Here is a 20,526-nt window from a genome sequence, read left to right on the forward strand (position 1 = left end):
AGTCCAATCAATCCCTTGCACCGAGCAATCGCGCATGATGGCATTTCACAGATGAGAAAATCAGGAATGGATCAAATTACAAGCAAACAAACAAATGCTGACAATGCTCTCACTCTTGTGCAGCTCAATTATAGCTGGAGAGGAAGAGTTTATGCAAGCATGCTAAATGTAGGCCAGTCGTAGAGGGTGAGAGACCAAAAACATTATGAAAAAAACATCCCCACGTGTCAGATGATTGGCATCAAAGCCCCGCCCCCTCCCCCGCTGTTGTCTCCTCACCTCTGGGTTTCCGGTTCTTGCCAAGATTGTCGCTTATATAAGATGTAAATGAGAAGGTCAGCACCTTGCAGTCATCTCCATGGATACTTGGCGCGCACGTCGTCCATCATGACTGGTCCAGTTTGGAGTTGCGTGCGTGTGTGATGTTGCGTCGAGCAAAAGTAGGACAGCAGCAGCAGCAGCATTACCTAACAAACCCAGAAAAAAAAAATACACACATCTGGGATGTTTTCACAGGAGTCCCTCATAACTTTTCTTGGCCGTTGATCGCACCTCGAGTCCACTGCAGAATATGCCAAGTCCAACAAACAAATCTATAAATACACAAAATAATCGACAACTGACTCTCAATAAGGTCAAAAGTCAGCTCACACGTAACTCAAGTTCAATCACTGAATTTAACTTAAAAATACATTTGCTTTTAATCTGTTAATAACTTTTCAACATTTTCTTTTATTTTCAGCATAATGTTTGATATGAAATTTATTCTCTATGAATACAATTTACGTCTCATTTAACGTCAACACATAAGACTACTTCGCTACTGTATTTTAGTAGTGAAAAGTAACTGTAATTGCAACGAGTAAACCCTGGATGCAGAGCGCAGTTCGAGGCGTGCCTCAACGTCAGGTGGACCTAAACGTTTGACTCCTCCCACACGGATTTTCAACCTCGAAGCGCCTCCTCTTTCTTGCAACTTAAACCTAAACCTACCACATTACTATTACAGCATGTTTTGAGCACTGTATTAAACAACGAAAATTTAAAAACTGACCAAAACCTAAATACTAACCTCAACCGACCAGGGATGTGCTATCTGCTTCCGCCTCTTACTCAAACCGTTTAGTTAGCTCCGCCCCGGCTGACTGAGGCTTGAGTGTTTGTAATTTTCGATGCTCCATAGTGTGTTTAAAAAAAAAAAAAAAAAAAAAATTACGTCATAAGACAGCACACCATTAAAGCTGCAAATTGTGTTTGAATTATTATTTTTTTAACCATTTTGAAAAATCTGTGAGCGGAGTCAAAAGTCCACCCGACGTTGAGGCACGCCTCGAACTGCACTCTGCATCCAGGGCTACTTGGAATCAACAGCCGAGAAGAGAGAAATGCAAGGCAATACTGCCACCTAGTGCTACACATGCACTACAGCAGTAACAACATCTCTCCAGTTGACGTTTGCAATTGTCTTTAAAATAAAAAATAAATAAAAAAAGGAATTATTTTAGATGTGTTAAAAATGTTTTCAAAAATTTCCCCTTTAACCGGCTGTAATTGTCATACAGATGTCTTTTTATTTTTTTTTAGCACAGCCATGGCTTTTGATAGGATGAAGCCGGGCAGCCAAGCAAATAATGAGACTAAACCTGCAAAGACAATGAGGCATGGTGATCTCACAGGTAAACTAAACCAAAATTAATTTCCAAACTATCAATCGTGCTACTAAATCTGAGAACAACGTAAACATTATTTAAATACAGTTTTATTTGTTAAATAAATTAAAAAGTTCCAAAGAAGCTGAAAAGATGAACGCAAAGTGTTGCTTTGAGTACCTTCATTAAAGGAGCAGATGATGACCACGTGTCTTGCACAATAAATTCCCATAAATACACATAATTCACTGGCATATGACAACACTTGAATCGGAGGTTTTCATTTCAGGTGAGATTGCAAAAGTTGGATTGGTAAAAGACGATTACGTAACATTAAAAGATTGGTGATGGACTATGTCTCTCCCAAGCCGGCACACTGCGTTCCAGCTCAAACTCTCCACGAACACAAGACTATACAGACAAAAAAACAAAAAAAAAGCAATTTCAAGCCTACATGCATGATTGTCAGCAGTAAAATCATGTGCTCACATTACAACCGAAGCATCACAGGACAAAGCGCAACGAATGGGCGGAATGGAATAACCCATTCATTTGCCATCTCCCATACGCACTGTTTAACTCCCCCGTGATGTGATGTGATTGCTTTTTTTTTTTTTTTTAAACGACAGCACACTGGTAGACATCACGTAACGAGACAATAAATATGCTGCGTCATGTTTGCCTGGTGGAGTTACAGTAAAGGCAAAACAGTGCGAGACAAAAGTCCAAACTGCTGTATGAATCATGAGCAGGAAACGTAAGCGTTAGACAAAAACACACATGTAGATAGTACCACTTTTGTGACAGCCAATGATAACAGATGCCGCGGCAAAAAGGTAAACGGTTGCTATTTACAGCCTTGAGGACAGCAGGTCGCGCCGTCGCCTTTGAGCAGGAAGTCAGCACGTCCATTTAAAGACAACTCCAGACGAACAGAATAAACTTGATGTAAGGCTCCCAAAATTCTCCCAAGATCACACAAAGCAAAACATTCATGACAAAATGTTTGTCATATTAGCATTTCTATTTAAAACGTCAACTCGCCTTGTTGAAATGAAAACGTTTAAATAATAGCCAAACACAACGGATGGTTATAGAAGGTATGAGAATTCACAACATGGACCCCTTCAACTAAAGCAGCTGGAAAATGGATGATTTTTTTTTGGGGTGTCCCTTTATCAAGAATAGGGCGAAAAAAAGTTTGGGATATTCAGCTTTTGGGTGAAACTTCAGGATGAACCTAAAAAGCAGTGTATCCTTTACGAGTGAACTTCATTTGCAACTTCTACGAGAGGTATGCTAGCATAACAATGGAATATAGTGTTTTCCTTGTGGGGGGCGTCCATTTTGGGTCTGTTAGAACGAGGACGTCTGGTCTGGAGGCGCAGGTCCTTTGAGTCATCAAAAAGTGCATCGCATCAATCACACCTTTCCAAAGTGCTTGTAAATGCAGAAAATAGCAATCCGGGGAGAAGCACAACTTGGTGGAGGTTCCAAAAAAAAAAAAGAAAAGGTATCTGACAAGTGACGAGTTTGTGAATGTTTACCACTAGATGTAAAATGAATGGAGGGTCACTTGCGGCGCTCAACTGTCTTTGGCTCCTATGGAGAAAGTGTGGAGGAAATCAGGAGGGGAGGCAAGTTACTCTACGTCATCTCCCGCCATGAGGAAGCCCAAGACAAAGTCAATGGCTTTCTGCCGGTCATGGGACGTCTGTCGGTTCGCCGTGCTGGGAGGCGGTCGGATCAGGAGGCTGGCAAAGAGGGTGGCTAACGAGAAAGATACAAACATATTGGATAAAAAAAATAAAAAATAAAAGTGTAGGGCTGAACAATTTTGAAAAATAATCTAATAGCCTTTCCCCCTCCCCTCCATATTGTGATTGTTTTATTACAAATACATTTCTTTGAAACACTATATTTGTGCAAGTTTCTTTTGGCCCAAACAAGATTTAATAAATTTGTTATTTTGAAATAAATGTGCAAATATATACATTCAAACAACTCAGAATTAGTATTAATAATCTTTTATTTTCATTCACGACTACGCCAATTTTGTAACTGTGGAGTGTAATAATTGAAATTTTAATTTAATCTCGATTAATTGCACAGCCCTATTTTGAGTTAATTTAAAGTTCCTTTAATGCCACTATTTTTTTTTAACGTGCATAAACTTGGAAATCCTGTAACGGGGGAATTCCAGTCACAACGCAGCAGACACATCCACCTCAAAATTGATCAGTAATAAGTTTAATAATAATGCACATATTTGTGGGGACTGGGGTTAAGTTGTATTTTACAATTTTAAAAATGTGCAGAATTTCACAAGTTCGCTTCATGTAAAAGATTAGATAGCTCTTAGTATGAAAAGAAAAATGCACTGAGCTGTCACCAACGTCTTACAAATGCAAATACGCCATCTAGTGGCAGAAAAATAACACAAATCAATACCACGCAATTGTAACTCAATATTATGAAATTACTATATCAATGAATAAAAGATGCAGCCATATTTCTATTAATTTAACATTTCCCCCCCACTTTTATGCTAACAAGACTATGAAAACAAAAAATAATAATTACTGTACATTTAGAACAGACATAAAATTTGCTATCGTGCGTGAACGATTGAAGTCATGCGGTTAATTACGATTAAAAACGGCATTGCTATTGATTTGATTGTCATTCATTGTTCAGCCCTAATGGAGGTGCGCAGGCTGCGACAACTTACTTGTCTTACTTACTGGAGAAAATAAACCTAACATTCCGGAAGTGTGTCTTACCGATGAGGCTGGCTGTGAGGTTGTTGTTGTTCGCATGCTTGAGCAGCTCCTTCAGGAATCCCATCAAGTAGCGGAACACATTACGGTGAGCACGGGGCAGCTGGGAAATCAACTGAAAAATCATAAAATATATGTTTAACTGTGTATTACGCCAAAGTGAAATGTGGCCATCATACTTAGCTTCACAAAATGAGGATGTCTAAAACAGAGCGAGGAGGGCTGATGCGGTCACCTGTTTGCAGAGGCGGCTGTCGTGGGCACAGTCCAGACATCGTTGGTAAAGTTCGTAGCACAGGACCGGTTCCGGCAAGGCCTCTAAGAAGATCAGCAGCGCTTCGGCCACTGAGTGGTTGCAACCAGCTTGATGGAAGCGTTAAGGAGGAACAAGAAAGTGTTCTATCCTGATTAAACGGCAAATGTTGACATCAAATATTCCTACAATGGAAGTCTACATTTTGATAACATAATCAACCATCATGACATCACTAGAAGATGTCAGATGGATTGAAGGATGGACACCACTTTCCTCAGTTTCTTTTTGACTATGAGAGACAACATCAAATCATTTTAACTCATTCACTGCCATTGACGGCTATAGACGTCAAAAATTCATTTGAACTATTTCTATTAGTTAAAAAAAAATATCTACTTTTGTTAGAAAGAGTATGAAAACCTATATATTAAAAATTCGGGCTGTCAGGCGATTACAATGTTCAATTGTAATTAATCGCATGACTTCAATAGTTAACTCACGATTAATCACACATTTTATATCCGTATTTAAAAATTTTTTTTTCATATTCTTGTTAACAAAAGTGGAAAAAAATGTTAAACAAATAGAAATAGTTCAAATGAATTTTTGACGTCTATAGGCGTCAATGGCAATGAATGAGTTAAAAGGCAAGCTGAATGAGTTATATGATTATAATTGAAATCATTACTAGCAAAGTTTGATTTAAGACAAAATACAGCTTTTAACATCATATTCACAACCTTTTATGAAGCACTCATAGTACATGAGAAATGTCTCCTTTTGGGGGTAACAGACGGGCACATTTGAACAACACTATTTGTTTTTGCTCGGGCACATTTCCGTAGTTTAGTTTTTTGTAAAATACCCCCTATCAAAATAAATCAATAAAATCAACTTAGACTCCGGAGTGACTTGTGTTTTTTTCTTCATAATAATAATAATTTTTTTGGACTGGCTCAACTTATAATATGGCACGACATACAGTCCAAAAAATACGGTAATATTACTCCTGCGTACTGAGGAGTTGTGACAGTCTCCACGTATATCCATATATCTGTGTTATACTGTTCCCTGGTGGCCAAGGTGCATACACAGAGCCACAAAATGAGACTCTACTTTCTATTTAATTGCGTTATTAGTGTATATTTTTATATAACTCCTGTTAAAAATAAATAAAAAAAAATCACATTTGTGTTTTTTTTTTAGGCTGGAACAAATTAATGCCATTTCCACTCCTTTCAATAGGGAAAGATGATTTGAGTTAAGACGCTCTCCAGTAAAACTGGCTTCTCATTTACAGTATTTCATTTCGTTATTTTCTCCTCTGCTTCGGTGAAGTAAATCACAAGGTTCTACTACCTATAAAGGATTGCTCGTAAGGTTATTTTCAATTCAGACAGGTCAGACTTGTTAATCTGCTGTATGGCGTTGTAGAACTGGCTTCACGAATGAGGATACGGACGACATCTGGAATGCTGGTATCCAGACAGTCGATGATGCTCTGCAGTTCCTCCTTTAATCCCGGCGTTTGGAAAAGATCCTCCTAAGAGACGGATGCAACAGATTATGCAAAACTCACATCACACGTGTGCCCAGTATACTGTAAACGTGTGCCGTCAAACTGTCTTCCTAAATAAGCGATCGTTTTGTCTGTTAAAAGGAGCGTGTTGACCTACGACCCCACATCTCACCTGATCACAAGCCTTGGTGAAGAGATGGTTGACTAGAATCCACACTTCCTTGGGGATCTTTAGAGGTTTGTCTTCTGTGCTTGCATCATCCACTAACAAGAAGTTCACCTTGGATCTTTCCTGTGGGCGGCAAAAGCCAATAGTTATACTTGCACACTATGCACACTACACACCAGCGATTTTACCTTCTCGGTGAAAGTTTCCTCCCCCTGGGAGAGAAATCAGCCCACAGCCAGAATGCAGAGTTGGAAAGGAATGATCAAGGCAAGGAGAGGCGATGAAAGGAAGCAAATGAAGAAAGAAGATGGCACCGAGCATCAGAATCAGAAGGGAAAAAAATAAAATTATCAATTGATGATGGCCAGCATAAATCTTTGCATCCACACAAATGCAGGAAAATCGGAAACAGAGGGAAACAAAGAAGTGACAGTAGCGCTATTTCGGAGCTAATCCAAAATAGCAAAGTAGGATTTATCACCTAAATGAGTTCTCTCACTTACGCGTTCCCCGTGTCTTTGCTACTTCCTTATTCACTTAAATACACGCTGAAGCATTTCATAGCCTTTAAAATTAGACTCATTGTGTGACAGAGTTTACCCAGAGCGAGTAAACCCTCACGTGTCCCCTTTCTGCCTTCACGGGCGTCAGTACCAAGAACGGCCATCGGATCTAAGCTAATTTCACAATCTCTCTCTTTGTTGACTAATCTCACATTTCCCCCGCATTTCAAGTTCTCCTCACCAAGTCGATGAGCTTGGTGATGGGGATCTCCCGGATGGGCTTCTTCATCCTGCACAGGGTCTCCAGAGAAGTGCCGAAGCAGCTGGGCAGGTAGTTGCCGGAGATGGTGATGAAGTAGTCCTTGCCTCGGTCCAGGTGGAGCACCAGGATGTCCTCCATGCAGTCCTCGCCAGAGTTGAGCAGCGTGACGGAGTCTTTACTCACGTAGACTTCAAGGTAGATCTCCAGGGTCTCACCTGATCATGAGAAAAAAGATTTAACTCATTCACTCGCGGCCATTTTCACAAAAGCAACCAACCCCCTTCGCTCCCGGCTGTGTTTTATTGGATTTTGACTGATTTTGCAAGGCCCACAGAATATTGTGTTCTATTGCTATAAAAACATGGAACCTTCCAAAAGAAAGATTAGAGTCTCTTCTTTCATCAGGGGAAAAAAAAGTATATTTCTATACGTTTCCGCTTTGCAGCAACGAGCATTAGAATATAGCCAAAATTCTTCATTATTCACAAATCTGCTTATAACTGTGGGGAAAACTGTTGTTGCAACATGGCCCTGGTTGATCTCTTATACTCTGCTGCCACCTGCTGGTCATTTTGTATAATTACTACCATTGCTTCACCTGTTGTCTGCAGTTCAGAGGCTGCATCAAATCCTTCTGTATGCTCTAGCATAAAAAATAAACATAAAAAATGCATAAATATGTCTTTGAGATTCCTAAAATATTAAAAACAGAACGTATTTATTCGATTTGGGGAGCAAATGAGTCAATTAATTGCCAAGAATAATATCCTATATATACCCTCAATAAAAAATAAATACATAAATAATAATAATAATATAAATAAAAAAATACAAGCTGAACCATTTAATATATTAATATCGTGTCCAGCTGGATTTAAGCTACTACAAATATTAAATGTCAAGGGAAAGCGTTTTAATTAAAATGGACATGGAATACTAAGAAATTACTTGGTTCCAAGAATCCCTCGCAGGGCTCGGCACGCAGCCACGACTTGCAGTACTGCGAGTCATTGAGTTTGGGGATGAAGGCGAAGTGGCAAGGGACCTGCCCGTCGTTTTTGATGAGCAAACGTTCCCTCTCCAGCTGCCGGAACTTCACATTCTCAAATGTGAACTGTGGGTAAAAATGGACAGAGCGTGTCAGTGTTAACTCATTTGGAACAGAGTAGACACTGGAAAGAACAGGATGAAACGCTAGTACGGTGGGGTGACCACAAAAGTGGAGAGTCGTTGAAAACGTGTTCTATTATGTAACCTCCAAATCCAGTTAATGACGTAGAACTGTACCAACTAGATAGAGTTGGATTCAATCCCATGCCAAACTGCCTCATAGGAGCTGGACTCTGTTGTCTTCAGAAGGTACTTCCCAGCCTTTCTCATGTTCGTGAGTTTTAGGTATTAACTGAAGGAATGTACCACAAAAAAAAAAAGGAGCAGCTCAAATGGGATTTCTTCAAAGAATAGCCAGCCTTAGTCTAAGCTCCTTTTCCAATGGGTTGAAGGGGTTCGGGCAATTGAAATGGAAGCCAGTCACAATCAACCAGTAGGTTATACCCCAGGGTCGACCCCAGCCTAGGGCATGCTGGTCGGATTATTGAGCTCTTTCTTGGCCTGGGAATGCCTGGAGGCCCATGAGGAGGAACTAAAATATGTTGCTGGGGAAACGGACACCCTGTTAAGATGCCCGTAAAAATAGGATGGAGTGATTGACATTGATTGGTGAGCGCGAGACACATTTACTTACCTCGCTCTTGCTCAGAGACACAGATGGGAGGAAATCGTTCTCCATTCTGTCCATGGCGCGGACAATCTCCTCAAATACCTTTTTGTGGCGCTGCTCATTGACCACCTTCACCTGTTGCACAAATACAGGAAATTGTGAAAAACTGAGCACACTTACATCTTTTAAAAGTTATCTTAGTAAAGTGAGTCCTCAGTGTGGGCCCAAAACATTGTGATTGTCATCAATGTAAGATTCATTGCTTAACATCTTGTAAATTATACCGCCATGATTACATTCGTTATGGTGTGTAAATACTGCACTGTACTTCAGCAAATTGTGGCTGGGACATTTCTTTTCTCAACTATAAATGCAGGGAGGCATCCATTTTGTACACATACATTTTGGGAGCAATTATACTAGGACAGAGTATTACCAAATATTGGTAGCCTAATGGCATATATTCCTAAGTTTTTTTTTAAAAACTTACTGTAACAATATCATTAAAAAAAACAACTAATGTGCCTGCAAAAATTTGTTTAAAAAAGAAGAAGAAGTTATTCAGGTCATGGTATTATTCAATGGTTTAATTTGTTTTTCTTCCTTTTTTTCCAGTAGGTGAACTGTGAAAGAGGTCTTGATTGGTCCACTTCTTACCCCTATCTTGAAGATGGAGCTGACCGGTTTGTGGTCGCTCGTTTGCAGCTCCATGTGACTGCGATACTTGAGCTGCTTGATATTGTTGCCCCGCCACAGGATCCTGTCACACCACGCAGGAACGCGGCACTTCCCACTAACGGAAACAAAGAAAAAGACTTTCAGGGATGGCAGACACATACAGACAAGCTGACTCGGTATCTCTGCATCGATAGCGACGGGAAATGCCTGCTTTGCTGACCAGGTTTAATCAGAAAGGAATAACAACTAAAAATGTGTTGGCGCTGGGGGCTTTTCATATCCTGGAAAACTTCTGTAAACCTCAGTTAAGAATATATGATTTTACCTTGAGTCCCATCGGTCTGTTTTGGAGTCGTATTTGTAAGTTGGGATGAAGTTGATCTCTCCTTCCATGAAGTCAGTGAAGGCTCGTTTGGTCTGCCGCTGAATGTTTAGCTTTGTACGAAAGAGTTGTAATAATAATAACAATTCATTACATTTGGAAGCCCCTCAAAGACACTGCACAACAGTTAAAAACTACATTTAAAATAATAGAAAATGATGACAGATTCTCCTCACATTTAAATAATCCTACAAATCCTCACGGATCTCTCACCTGATCAAACTCCTGAAGCTTCTTTAGCTCATTGTGGGAAATGAGATGCTTTACTTCAGAAGCATCGTACATGAAGAGACGATAGTTTAAATCGCCAAACCAGATGACCACACTAGAACACACAAAGACCAACCCGAATCAGCCCGGTAAAGGAGTTGATGTGAAAAAATCAACAACAATCTGAAATAAAAATGTATTTGCATGCTGTCTGTAAAATTGTAAAAAAATAAAATTAAAATAAAAAGTACCTGTGAGAATAACAAACAAAGCTAAATAGTGTAAAATAAAAAAAACACATGCACTCTAGTTATAAAAAGCTGAGAACGAACTCGTGCTTGTGGATACTAAGAGGGGGGTGGTCCAGTAGGTGAAAGGTCATGCGGGCACAAATGTCTTTATAGTCCTGGTTGCGACGCTCAAAGTCTTCCACGTGCGCCGCCAGATGAGAGTTGACGATGCAGAAGCTGGTGTTGTGGAACACAAACCTCACTGCCACGCCTCCTTTGTTCCCCTGTACAAGGCAAACAAACCGTCTACATGAGCTGCACAAGAACAACAATCCTGAAATTTCCAAGTTGGCCCAACTAACCATTTTCCCCATTATTCCGGTGCCGACATGTTCCGCAGCTACTTCCGTTACGTGTTTCTTGTGTATCTTATTGATGTAGACCACCAGCATCATCCCAACCAGTCGAATGATCCGCACCTGTCAAAAATATGCACGTTAATGAGGGGAAACATTTTCAAATTGGCTCCTCCACTCACCCTCTTGTACTGCGCTTTAGGGTGTAGGCCTCTCTCAATTGCCTCCACCCACAGTTGCTCCTTGGATGAGTCCATGTAGAAGAATGCTTCAGTGCTCAGGTCCAACTCTTGAAAACTAAGAACCAAAGAATCCAATGAACACTGAGCAAGAATGATACAGTGACGTGTATGTAACGTGCGTGAGAGAGAGAGTCAAAATAAATCATCACTGACCCCACAGCATACATATCAGGAGGTTCTGCATCACAAGAGAGCCACGACTCAAGGCTGCTGTCTGGAGACTGCCCATTCACATTCCACGTACCGCTGAAAAACCTTCAGAAACAATAGGGACTATTTATGTGCACTTTAGGGAAAAGAGGTGGAAAAACGGTTTTGTAAATAAGAAATGCATGGTCAAAGACAGTCATGTAGTACAGTGGCATGGTGTAGGTGGTAGAGTGAAAAATGGTAAAATAAAAGAAAAAAAAGAAAAAAAAAAAAAAAAAAGTAGAGTGACTGTATCCCAAGCTGAAGGTCATGAGTTTGTTCCTCAATGCTTGAGTGACTTAAAAAAAAATAAAATAAATAAAAATAAAAGAACTGTTCAAATGTACTCAAAAGTGAGTGAAAAAAAAACTGTACTGTTTTTTTTCAAGTACCGGTAATATTACTTTTTTTCCCCACAGCATTACAGTAAAATGCTCAGCGAGCTGTACGAATAAGAATTTAACCAGATTTATCTCGAAAAATATATCTTCTTACTTTGCACTAAAACCACTACAGAAATCCCCCTCCCCCGAAAGGAAGCACTACTACCTAAAGTTCTGGATGTCCACAAATTCATTTTCTTTCTTTCCCAGGCGGTGTTTGATGAGGTATTCTCTCTGTCCCGCCTGGGTGGAGAACATGGCCTGTCTCATGGTGTTTGTGGTGGGACTCTCACACCAGGACGGAGACCCGTCTACCCGATCGAAGTTCGACCTAAAACTACTAGAGGATTTCAAAAAAAAATAAAATAAATGCAATTGTAATGATTTTTTGCATCTTTCACGATTTGCAAACGCAGCGTGACTCACTCTGGTCTGGTAATGCCAGCGGAGTTGTCTTTGGCCTGAGAGGAGATGGCTCTCTCTTTAGTGGGGGGCGCGGGGGGCAGCTGATAAGTTGGAGTGAATGAGGCTTTGCGGGGAGGAAGAGGAGGAACAGGAGGAGGATCCCGAGAGGCGACTATCCTGTTCTGATGGTTTTTCTTTTCCTCCACTTTCAAAGTGTGATTAAAGTTGTCCTCAAAGCCGAAGTCTGAGGCCAAAGACTGAGCTGGATTTTCGGATAAATGTGTAGAAAGTGTTATTGCGTTATTCCAGTGACAAGCTGATGGCCGTTGCTAAGCTTTTATTACCTGCATTAGTGTGATGTGTGGTTGTGTTGCTGTTGAGGGCGGGAGGCAGTGTGCCAGTCAAAGTAGGTGCGTTGGCTCCAGAGTCCACACAGTTGGCAGTCTTGTGTCCTCTCTGAGGCGGAATAGGGACTCGACCCACCCTCGGAGACATTTGTGTAAGGGGATCCATTGCGCCGGGCTTAGTGGGATTTAATTGAACTGGAGGACAGGAAACAAAATGTACAAAAGTGAGCCTGCTGTGATGAACCTTAGTCATATTTACAGATCTCGGAGGCACACCTTTATAAGAATGTCTTGAGCGACTGCAAAATTCAACATTTAACATCTTCTTTTACTGTACTACTAATCCTTGAATGAGAGCAAATGATAATGGTAAGGAGAAAAAGGGTGAACTTTTGAAACTGTAAATAATAAGAAGTCTTAATATATACAGAATGAAGTCTGCTTGCCATGTTTATACTTTGACAGATATTAACATTGTTTACTATCATACTGACACATTTCCAAGATACCCCGTGTAGCATAATAGGTTGAATCAAAGACATTTTCAGCGCAGTTGTGCAAACAACTGAAAAACAAACTGAAATGAGGGCGGTCACTCCGCCTAGCTATGGCAATGAACTCATACTAGGAAACAGAGAACTGTCATCATTTGAACCGAGTGTGAGTCATCACATCTTCCTGAAAGCTTGTACAACCCATTTTCCTACTGCTCACAAAGTTACTATCATGAACACAATCGACACATCATATTTACTTAAGCTCAACCAAGTCAAACCCGCTGGCAAATCCAAATTGTGGTCATGAGCACGAGTTACTGAAAATAATAACTATTTTAAATTAATCATGTAAAATATTAACAATAACTATCCAACCATTTTTATGGAAATCATAAAGCCAGCCTTAGTCAATAAATGTTAGTTAAGTAAATCATTTGTATAAAAATTACATCATCCAACCGTTTCTCACACACACACGCTGACCTACCTTGTTGTTGAGCGCTTATCACCTGGGTGAGGAAAGTCTGCGTGCGCTCATCATCCTGCAGTTCTAACAGAAGTTCTGGGGCTTTTTCTCCTTTTATTCGTACCTTCAGTCCAGCTAAAGGCGGTTGGGCAACACACACATGGAACACCTTTAGAATTGCCACAAGAAATGCAGACTGTCTAGAAAACAAAATATAGTGATTTCACTGTCAGCCCATTCAGAATTCTTTCACAGAGCCCGGGAAACTCACGACCCTGTGACTGCTACTAAATAAAGATGTAAACACTCCGGGGAAAAAAAAGAAAAAAAAGAACGCAGTTAGGTTGAGCTGCAATAAATTCCAATCAGCTTGCTTACGTTGCCACAGTTTGGCACTGGTACCCTTGAAATTTAGAAGAAAAAAAAAAAGATACGTTTGGGGTTTTGAAGAGCCAAAAATACTTAAAAAGTACTCACACACTAGGGAGAAGTCAATGAGAAGAGCTTCCTCTCCCTCTGCAGTGACAGAAAAATTAACTTTTAAAACGTTAGCTTGCAGGTCATAGGTCATTTGTGGGCGTCGCTAGCTTAAAAAGACTGATCTACAAAACAGAACGTGAGATTCTGACACAACTACTCACGTTTGCTCAATCACCAACCACTCAGTCGTGTATACGGAGAACAAAAAATCCACATACCTTTTACAATTTCAAATTTCCCATTAATGGGTATGGAGAGCTGCGCCACTGGACGAGCAACGACAGCGTCAGGGGTGGCCAGCACACCGAGTCTGCATGGCAACAGAACAGACTCTCGCTTAATACCAGCTTCCTTAATTATGTGCATGATTTATGGACATTCAAATTCAATTGGTTGATCATGTACACACAGCCGGCAAGTCAGTTTCATGCACAACACTTGGGAAGTATTAGAAGTAATGTAGAGTAATGACTGTTTATATCTGGTGAAACCAGTAAAAAGAAAAGAAAAAGGACTCATGAAATGATCATGCTAACATGCAGGCATGTTTTGTTGTAATGTTGAAGGCTGTATTTCCTGGTTCTATTATCTCACTATTGTCTTGTGCACTGCTGGACTGTAGGGCTGTGCAATTAATCGGAATTCAATTATGATTTCAGTTATTACACTTCACATCTACAAAATTGGCATAATCGTAAACAAAATTAAAAGATTATTAATACTAATTTTGAGTTGCTTAAATGTATATATTTGCTTTTTTTTAATTTAAATAACTAATTTAATACAATTTTTGTATAGTGTTTCAATTAAATTTATTTGTCTTAATATTTTTTTCATGTTTAAACATTGTCTTGTTTTGCGGCAAAAAAATGAGGGTCGTAATAGTGATTTCAATTATTACCCAATTAATATTGATTAATATTTTTTCCCCCCCATAATCGAGCAGCCCTACTGGACTGTATTTTTGCTTTAAAGAAAACTAACATGCTAATATTTGATTTTCTATGCTAATGAGATTTCCAGAAAAAGCCCAAAAAGATCACAGGTGACTTTGGGCGAGTGGCAGTATTACACTGTGGACTGGTTCCCATCCAGTTGCAGGCCATAGATCGACAATTAACCCTTTACACTCACATTTACAGGATGAAGGTCGAGTTTCAAATCCTGAACCTCAGAACTGTGAGGCAGATGTGCTAACCACTAGGCCACTATGCTGCCCTATGAGGCATCTGCCAATTGTGCAGAATTAGTATGAGGATGATTCTTAGGGAGTCTCAAAATCAACAAACAAATGAGACTTTCAAATATTCCTGTTTTCAACTGTACTAAAATGCACTGTACTACATCATTTCAGTACACGTCATACAATCACAGGTCCGGCGAGAATAAAGCCCCGGCGGGTCAGTTTCTCCCTGCTGCGGCTCCTTCCAATTAGCTGAGCGCGAAGCTTGTGTTCCCATGTGAGTTTCATTACAGAGTTTAGGAATTCCAGATAATGAGGGGAGGTAGCGGCTAGCTGGCGCAAACTAAATGTTTTGTGCCCCATGCTAGAGCGAGACAACCTGCGCACATACACAAGCCATGTGCATACCGGAGCATTTATTCTGGTTCTGTTCAGCGAGCCATGTTTCGCGTTGTTACTATTGTTTTGTTTCGATTCCCATCCGTCTGGACTACCACCCGCAAGTTAGAACTTTCAATTGCTTTACTCAACAAATAGCAGCAAAATAAACATGATAAAACACATTCACACCGACTAGCTAAAGGTTAACGATTCTAAATATATTAACTCATTCGCTGCCGTTGACGGCTATAGACGTCAAAAATTCATTTGAACTATTTCTGTTAGTTTAACATTTTTTCCCATTTTTGTTAACAAGAGTATGAGAACCTAGAAATGATTATTTATGTACATTTAGAACAGATTTGTGATTAATCGTGAGTTAACTAGTGAAGTCATGCGATTAATTACGATTACAAATTTTAATCGCCTGAATTTTTTAATATTAAATAAATAAATAAAATAAAATTGTATTTTTATTAAAAAAAGTTATTTTATTTTAAAGAAAAGATTAATAAAAATTAGGGGTGTCAGGCGATTAAAATTTGTAATCATAATTAATCACATGACTTCACTAGTTAACTCACAAATAGTCACACATTTTATATCTGTTCTAATACAATAAAAAAAAAAGAAAAAAGGTTTTCATACTCTTGTTAACAAAAGTGGGAAAAAAATGTTAAACTAATAGAAATAGTTCAACTGATTTTTTGACGTCTATAGCCGTCAAAGGCAGTGAATGAGTTAAATAGTGGCAGCCTTAAGCACGACTTCTGGATTTGGGGTCCGCGACGTGCTAACTTCCGGTCACTAAAACTCATAGTGAAAACAATGACAGCATCAAACTATTCAACATATACAGGATACTAGAATGACATCAAGTCACCATAAATGACGTATTAACTTTTATTTAATTGCTCCAGTTATTCAAGTGTGGGCGAAACATTCAAAGCATCCACACATCATATTTAATGAGTCATTCGCAGCTTCACAGTGCACAGACTTGCACGGATTCTTTGAGACGCTCAACTCCCAAACTCAACTTTGTTTAGAGACCCCAAAGACAACCGCAACTGTAACAAAGTGCTGTCCAGAAAGAGTGAAGCGAAATACAATAGAAATATCTTATTGTCACTGTATGATGCAGAAGAAGCTCAATTGAGGTTATAAAAACATAAAAGACAACAATAACGATGTCAACAATAAAATAATAATAATAACATGCATATACTACCAACTACTACATGAGTAATGTTCCCATTGCTCGAGAGTTTCTCCATCCCGTCACCGTTAGACGGCAGTGCCGAGTGGTAAGACGGAGAGAGAGAAAGACAGACGGAGCATCAGCCATCGGCGATTCATTGTTGCCATGATGAAATTGTTTTGCAGAATGTATAAACATTCCATCTCAATTTTTGTACCAACTTAGTGGTAATCGCGTTTAAATAAACCAGAAACTCGTACCTCACTCGCTGGAAACGATTATGTTAACACGAAAATAGTCCATAACTAATAATAAAAGTATTACTTGTTACCGTGCAGTAAAATACAGGCTTTATGATTTGTTGGCTGGCAACCAGTCCAGGGTGTACCTCGTCGCCTCTCACCCAAAGTCATCTGGGATGGGGCCTAACACATCCGCCACGAGGGCGAGTTTTATAGAAAATGGATGTACAGGAAATTTTGTCTAAAAAAACAACAACAACCAGTCAGCACCCACATCCCTTCTAAGAGATTTATCACCATGTTCTAATCTATAAAAAGGTACTTACACAAAGTGTCCACCACGTTCAATTAGTGACAGCAACCTGGGCTCCTTCTGGCCAGCCCTCAGTTCCAGACCTCTTACAGTGTAAGCAGCACAATCAAGGAATTATTGTGTCTCAACATGAACCCCCCCCCCCCCCAAAAAAAACTAATCTAATCTGTAGATCTCCTGATCACTTTTCTTTTTGTGTATTTTAAGACACAGTGTCTTTCAGATTGGGAATGCAGTGTTGCTGTCATGATGTGTCACCAGAAGCCATGCTTTTTGAGAAAAATAAAAAATGAACTTTGACATTTGCACAACACAAATCAGTGAATAAATTGGTTAGTGACAGATAATCCGAACAACTAAAGCATGACGTTGAAAAAAAGATTTCTTAACACCGGGGCTCTCATTCAAAACAATGTAAAAGTATATAGTACACATTTTCCAGAAAAATATTGCTTGGGTTCATGAACTGTATTTCCTGACATCGACTCAGAACGCTCAGTTGCAGGTCCAGGTCCACCAAATATTAAAGAGACAGTGTGCAGAAATCTTAAATTTTTCAATGTTTATTCATTTAATTTAAAAAACGTATTTGAATAATATGCAAAAAAATCAATCACATCAGTGTGTATATTTTTTTATATAACTCGTAAGTTTAGTAATAGTTAATTATTTTAAAGAAGTTGTACCCCACCTGACAGGAGGCCGACATGTTTTGCCGTCATTTTACTGCGACAGATACCTGAAGGAGACAAACTTAGCGAACACACTAATTGCCGCTAGGGTTGCAACGTGTGCGTGATGCAAACTTATGTCATTGCATTCTATTAGTTCACCACTAGATGGCAAACATTTCTACACACTGTCACTTCAATAAAAAAATCGGATCTTTATTAGCCGATACATCTGCTGAAAATCACGTGATCAGCCCCAATTTCCAATCACATGATTGAATTGGGATAACTCTAAATTTAAGAAGAGCTACAACATGGCACTCACTCGACCATGCCAGCGAATATATTTAGTTACATGCTCTTATATTAAGTTTATATATTCATCTTTTTCAACGTAGTGCTCTACCTACCTCTATCAATTTCTAGGCCAAAAATAGAAAAACAAAGGGAAGAACAGAGATGACGGAAGTGAGCCACTAATGAAGCAGTACAAGCTATAATAATTATGTAACCTTGGCATTTCATAATAACAGTAAATCATTGAAAATAAAATAATTAAGACTCATAAATATAAAACAATCAAATAAGAAATTGTAAGTACGGCGGTAACTGAGCGTGTATTCTGTTCGTAACCTCGAAACAACGTATGTCGAATGTATCCGACGTTATCAAATAGTCAACATAGCACAACTTGGGCGTTCAGCAGACTTTTTTTTTTTGCTACAATGTCACATTCCGGATAACTATTGATGTTTATAACTAAAATTAGTTAATAAATGAAACCAATAATGCGATAAGCACGTCATTAAATCGTGTTATTTTATCATTGTTTTGATTGAGAGCCCCCTAGTGGAAGAAATGACAAGAGTCAAGCGCTAAATGAATTAGTATTGTATGAATAGCAACTCTCATCTTGTTCAAAAATCCTAATGATAACTTTACACGACCAGAGAGGACATGCGTATGTTAGCCAGCAAGCTATCTAAACAATTATTTAATTAAATGCCTTTCCCTCCTTTTTTTTTTTTTTTTTTTTTTAAAGGATATTGCCAAGCACTCCTCGCTGCCAATCCCCAAGGAGGAATCCATTCTTACCAAACAGAGACGCGTTTTACCCCGGGGATGCTAGGTGGCTATCGTCGACTCCGTCCATACATCCGGGAGGGAGAAAGTTAAATCCCCACCCGGTGCAGCGGCGGTGGCGGCGGCCTTCCGGGTGACAGCAGCTCGGTGGTTGGTCGCCGATGTTTACGGGGAACGGCTTCGGACATTCAACAGACCTTCGAGCCTCCTCGTCGGACAACGATAAAATTCCCGGCTTGTGTTTTCTTTCCGGTTAATTACACACCACAGCTCATATTTGACGGCAGATGTTGAAGCAAGTTTGAATTCTGGAGAGAGTTGAAGAATGGACTCTGCTGCTGCCGTTTCTTCCTCCCTCGCTCACTACTCGTCCTCATTTCGCACACGAAGCGCAATTAGCGACCTCTTCGTCCAGGAAGCTGCAATGACTGCATTCTTCTTCGTTTATATATCTGGCAGTGTGCAGGCTAAAAGGCGTATTACTGCCTTCCTTAGATACTATGCCGCAACTACAATTAAATAAGCATATCCCTTTATAATTTAAAGTATGTAACCATGTTTAAAAAAAAAACGCTCCACATACTAGCAACTTATTATAAACAAAAATCCCTTTTCCTTACACTCTTGATGCCTGAAGTGACCCTTTTTCCACACACACACACAGTTGAGTCAAATGACATCTGACAAACGCAGATGTTATTTCTGCAAGCATCCCCCATTGGTCATTCCTGAATCATTACTTGTGCCGCTTGAGGGAGCCAGAGGATCACAGGGGTTCCCTCAGGCCTCACTTTTACACGTCTCGTGTTACAAATTGAGAGGTTGTGAAAGATTGCATCTGCATACCATCATCCCAAACGGATTCATGTGCCAGGGAGGAATACTTTTAGAGGTCCTATCTCCTTTCATATCGCCGCCTGTCCACTAAACTGATCTCCCATCTGCTCATAAAAATTCAAATGAATGATCATTTACATTCCTTTTCAACCGTCTTCCTCGCATGACTCGGTGGAGCGTTGGTGATAACTTGTTTGCGCTGGATTTCTGCCATCCAGAAAAGCATCTGTGGGCTAAGATATAAATAGACAGAGACCCGTGTTCTCCAGCCAAGTGTATAGCCAAGCCCTCCTCTTGCAAAAAAGAAAGAAAGATGAAGAAAAAAAAGACAGCACTCAGCAATTATGGGTATTAAAGTCTTAACTCTTTCACAAGCTGTGGGGGAGAAGAGCTCTCGCCCCAACTATTAAAATGTAATTCCAGCCAAGTTGTTTTAAACCACTTATTAGATCTTATAACAGCCGTCTTGTAGCAGCGCATACACAATTGAGGAAGTGCATACATGACTGTGGGAGTACATACATGGCTGTGACTCAATGGCTGTGATGGTACGTGCACACCTGTTTTTGTATATTTGCAAATGTGGGTTAGATACATGAGGTAACATACACGGCTGGAGGGCATACATGGCGGTGGGAGTCCATACATGGCTGTAACAGTACATACATGACGGACCATGGTGGTACATACTGCACACACGGTGGGAGAAGAAACCAACTGTGAAAGTAAATATACAACTGTAGGAGTGCATACATAACTGTAGAAGGAGTTCATACACTTCTGTGAGAGTGCACATTGTTACACCTGCAGGAGTACATGCATGACTGCGGGAGTATATACACAGTTGTAAGAATGCATAAACGACTTTGGAAGTTTATACAAGATAAGGGAG

General features: G+C 39.8%; 1 protein-coding gene across 5 annotated transcripts; it reads right to left on the reverse strand.

The window, feature by feature from the left end:
* Window positions 1-1,816: 1,816 nt before the first annotated feature.
* Window positions 1,817-19,194, reverse strand: ocrl (OCRL inositol polyphosphate-5-phosphatase). Of its 5 annotated transcripts, none has more exons than XM_086085225.1 (24): window positions 18,761-19,194; window positions 17,057-17,135; window positions 13,942-14,033; window positions 13,721-13,759; window positions 13,265-13,378; window positions 12,278-12,475; window positions 11,955-12,195; window positions 11,695-11,865; window positions 11,110-11,211; window positions 10,897-11,011; window positions 10,721-10,837; window positions 10,461-10,642; window positions 10,132-10,243; window positions 9,862-9,971; window positions 9,516-9,651; window positions 8,883-8,993; window positions 8,087-8,252; window positions 7,118-7,353; window positions 6,562-6,585; window positions 6,377-6,496; window positions 6,144-6,228; window positions 4,665-4,792; window positions 4,433-4,544; window positions 1,817-3,419 (listed from the first exon to the last, which is right to left on the reverse strand). In XM_086085225.1, exons 1-24 carry the CDS (start codon window positions 18,801-18,803, stop codon window positions 3,292-3,294), a joined length of 2,961 nt encoding a protein of 986 aa, XP_085941351.1. In that variant the 5' UTR covers window positions 18,804-19,194; the 3' UTR covers window positions 1,817-3,291. The 5 variants fall into 5 exon arrangements, with proteins under 5 accessions (XP_085941351.1, XP_085941350.1, XP_085941353.1 ...); XM_086085224.1 differs by having other exon boundaries at window positions 11,695-11,868; XM_086085227.1 differs by lacking the exon at window positions 13,721-13,759 and having other exon boundaries at window positions 11,695-11,868.
* Between the last annotated feature and the right edge of the window lie 1,332 nt (window positions 19,195-20,526).

This window comes from Leptonotus elevatus, chromosome 9, assembly GCF_054856555.1.
Source record: "Leptonotus elevatus isolate MCC_2025b chromosome 9, RoL_Lele_1.0, whole genome shotgun sequence".
In the NCBI taxonomy this organism is placed as follows: domain Eukaryota; kingdom Metazoa; phylum Chordata; class Actinopteri; order Syngnathiformes; family Syngnathidae; genus Leptonotus; species Leptonotus elevatus.

Coding starts and splice junctions, on each gene's coding strand:
- ocrl (XM_086085224.1), bottom strand. CDS start 18,803: ATGGATTCCTCCTTGGGGATTGGCAGCGAGGAGTGCTTGGCAA. Junction 10,244..10,460: donor CTTAGTATCCACAAGCACGA/GTTCGTTCTCAG, acceptor TGTGTGTTCTAG/TGTGGTCATCTGGTTTGGCG. Junction 7,354..8,086: donor CGAGGGATTCTTGGAACCAA/GTAATTTCTTAG, acceptor TCTCATGATCAG/GTGAGACCCTGGAGATCTAC.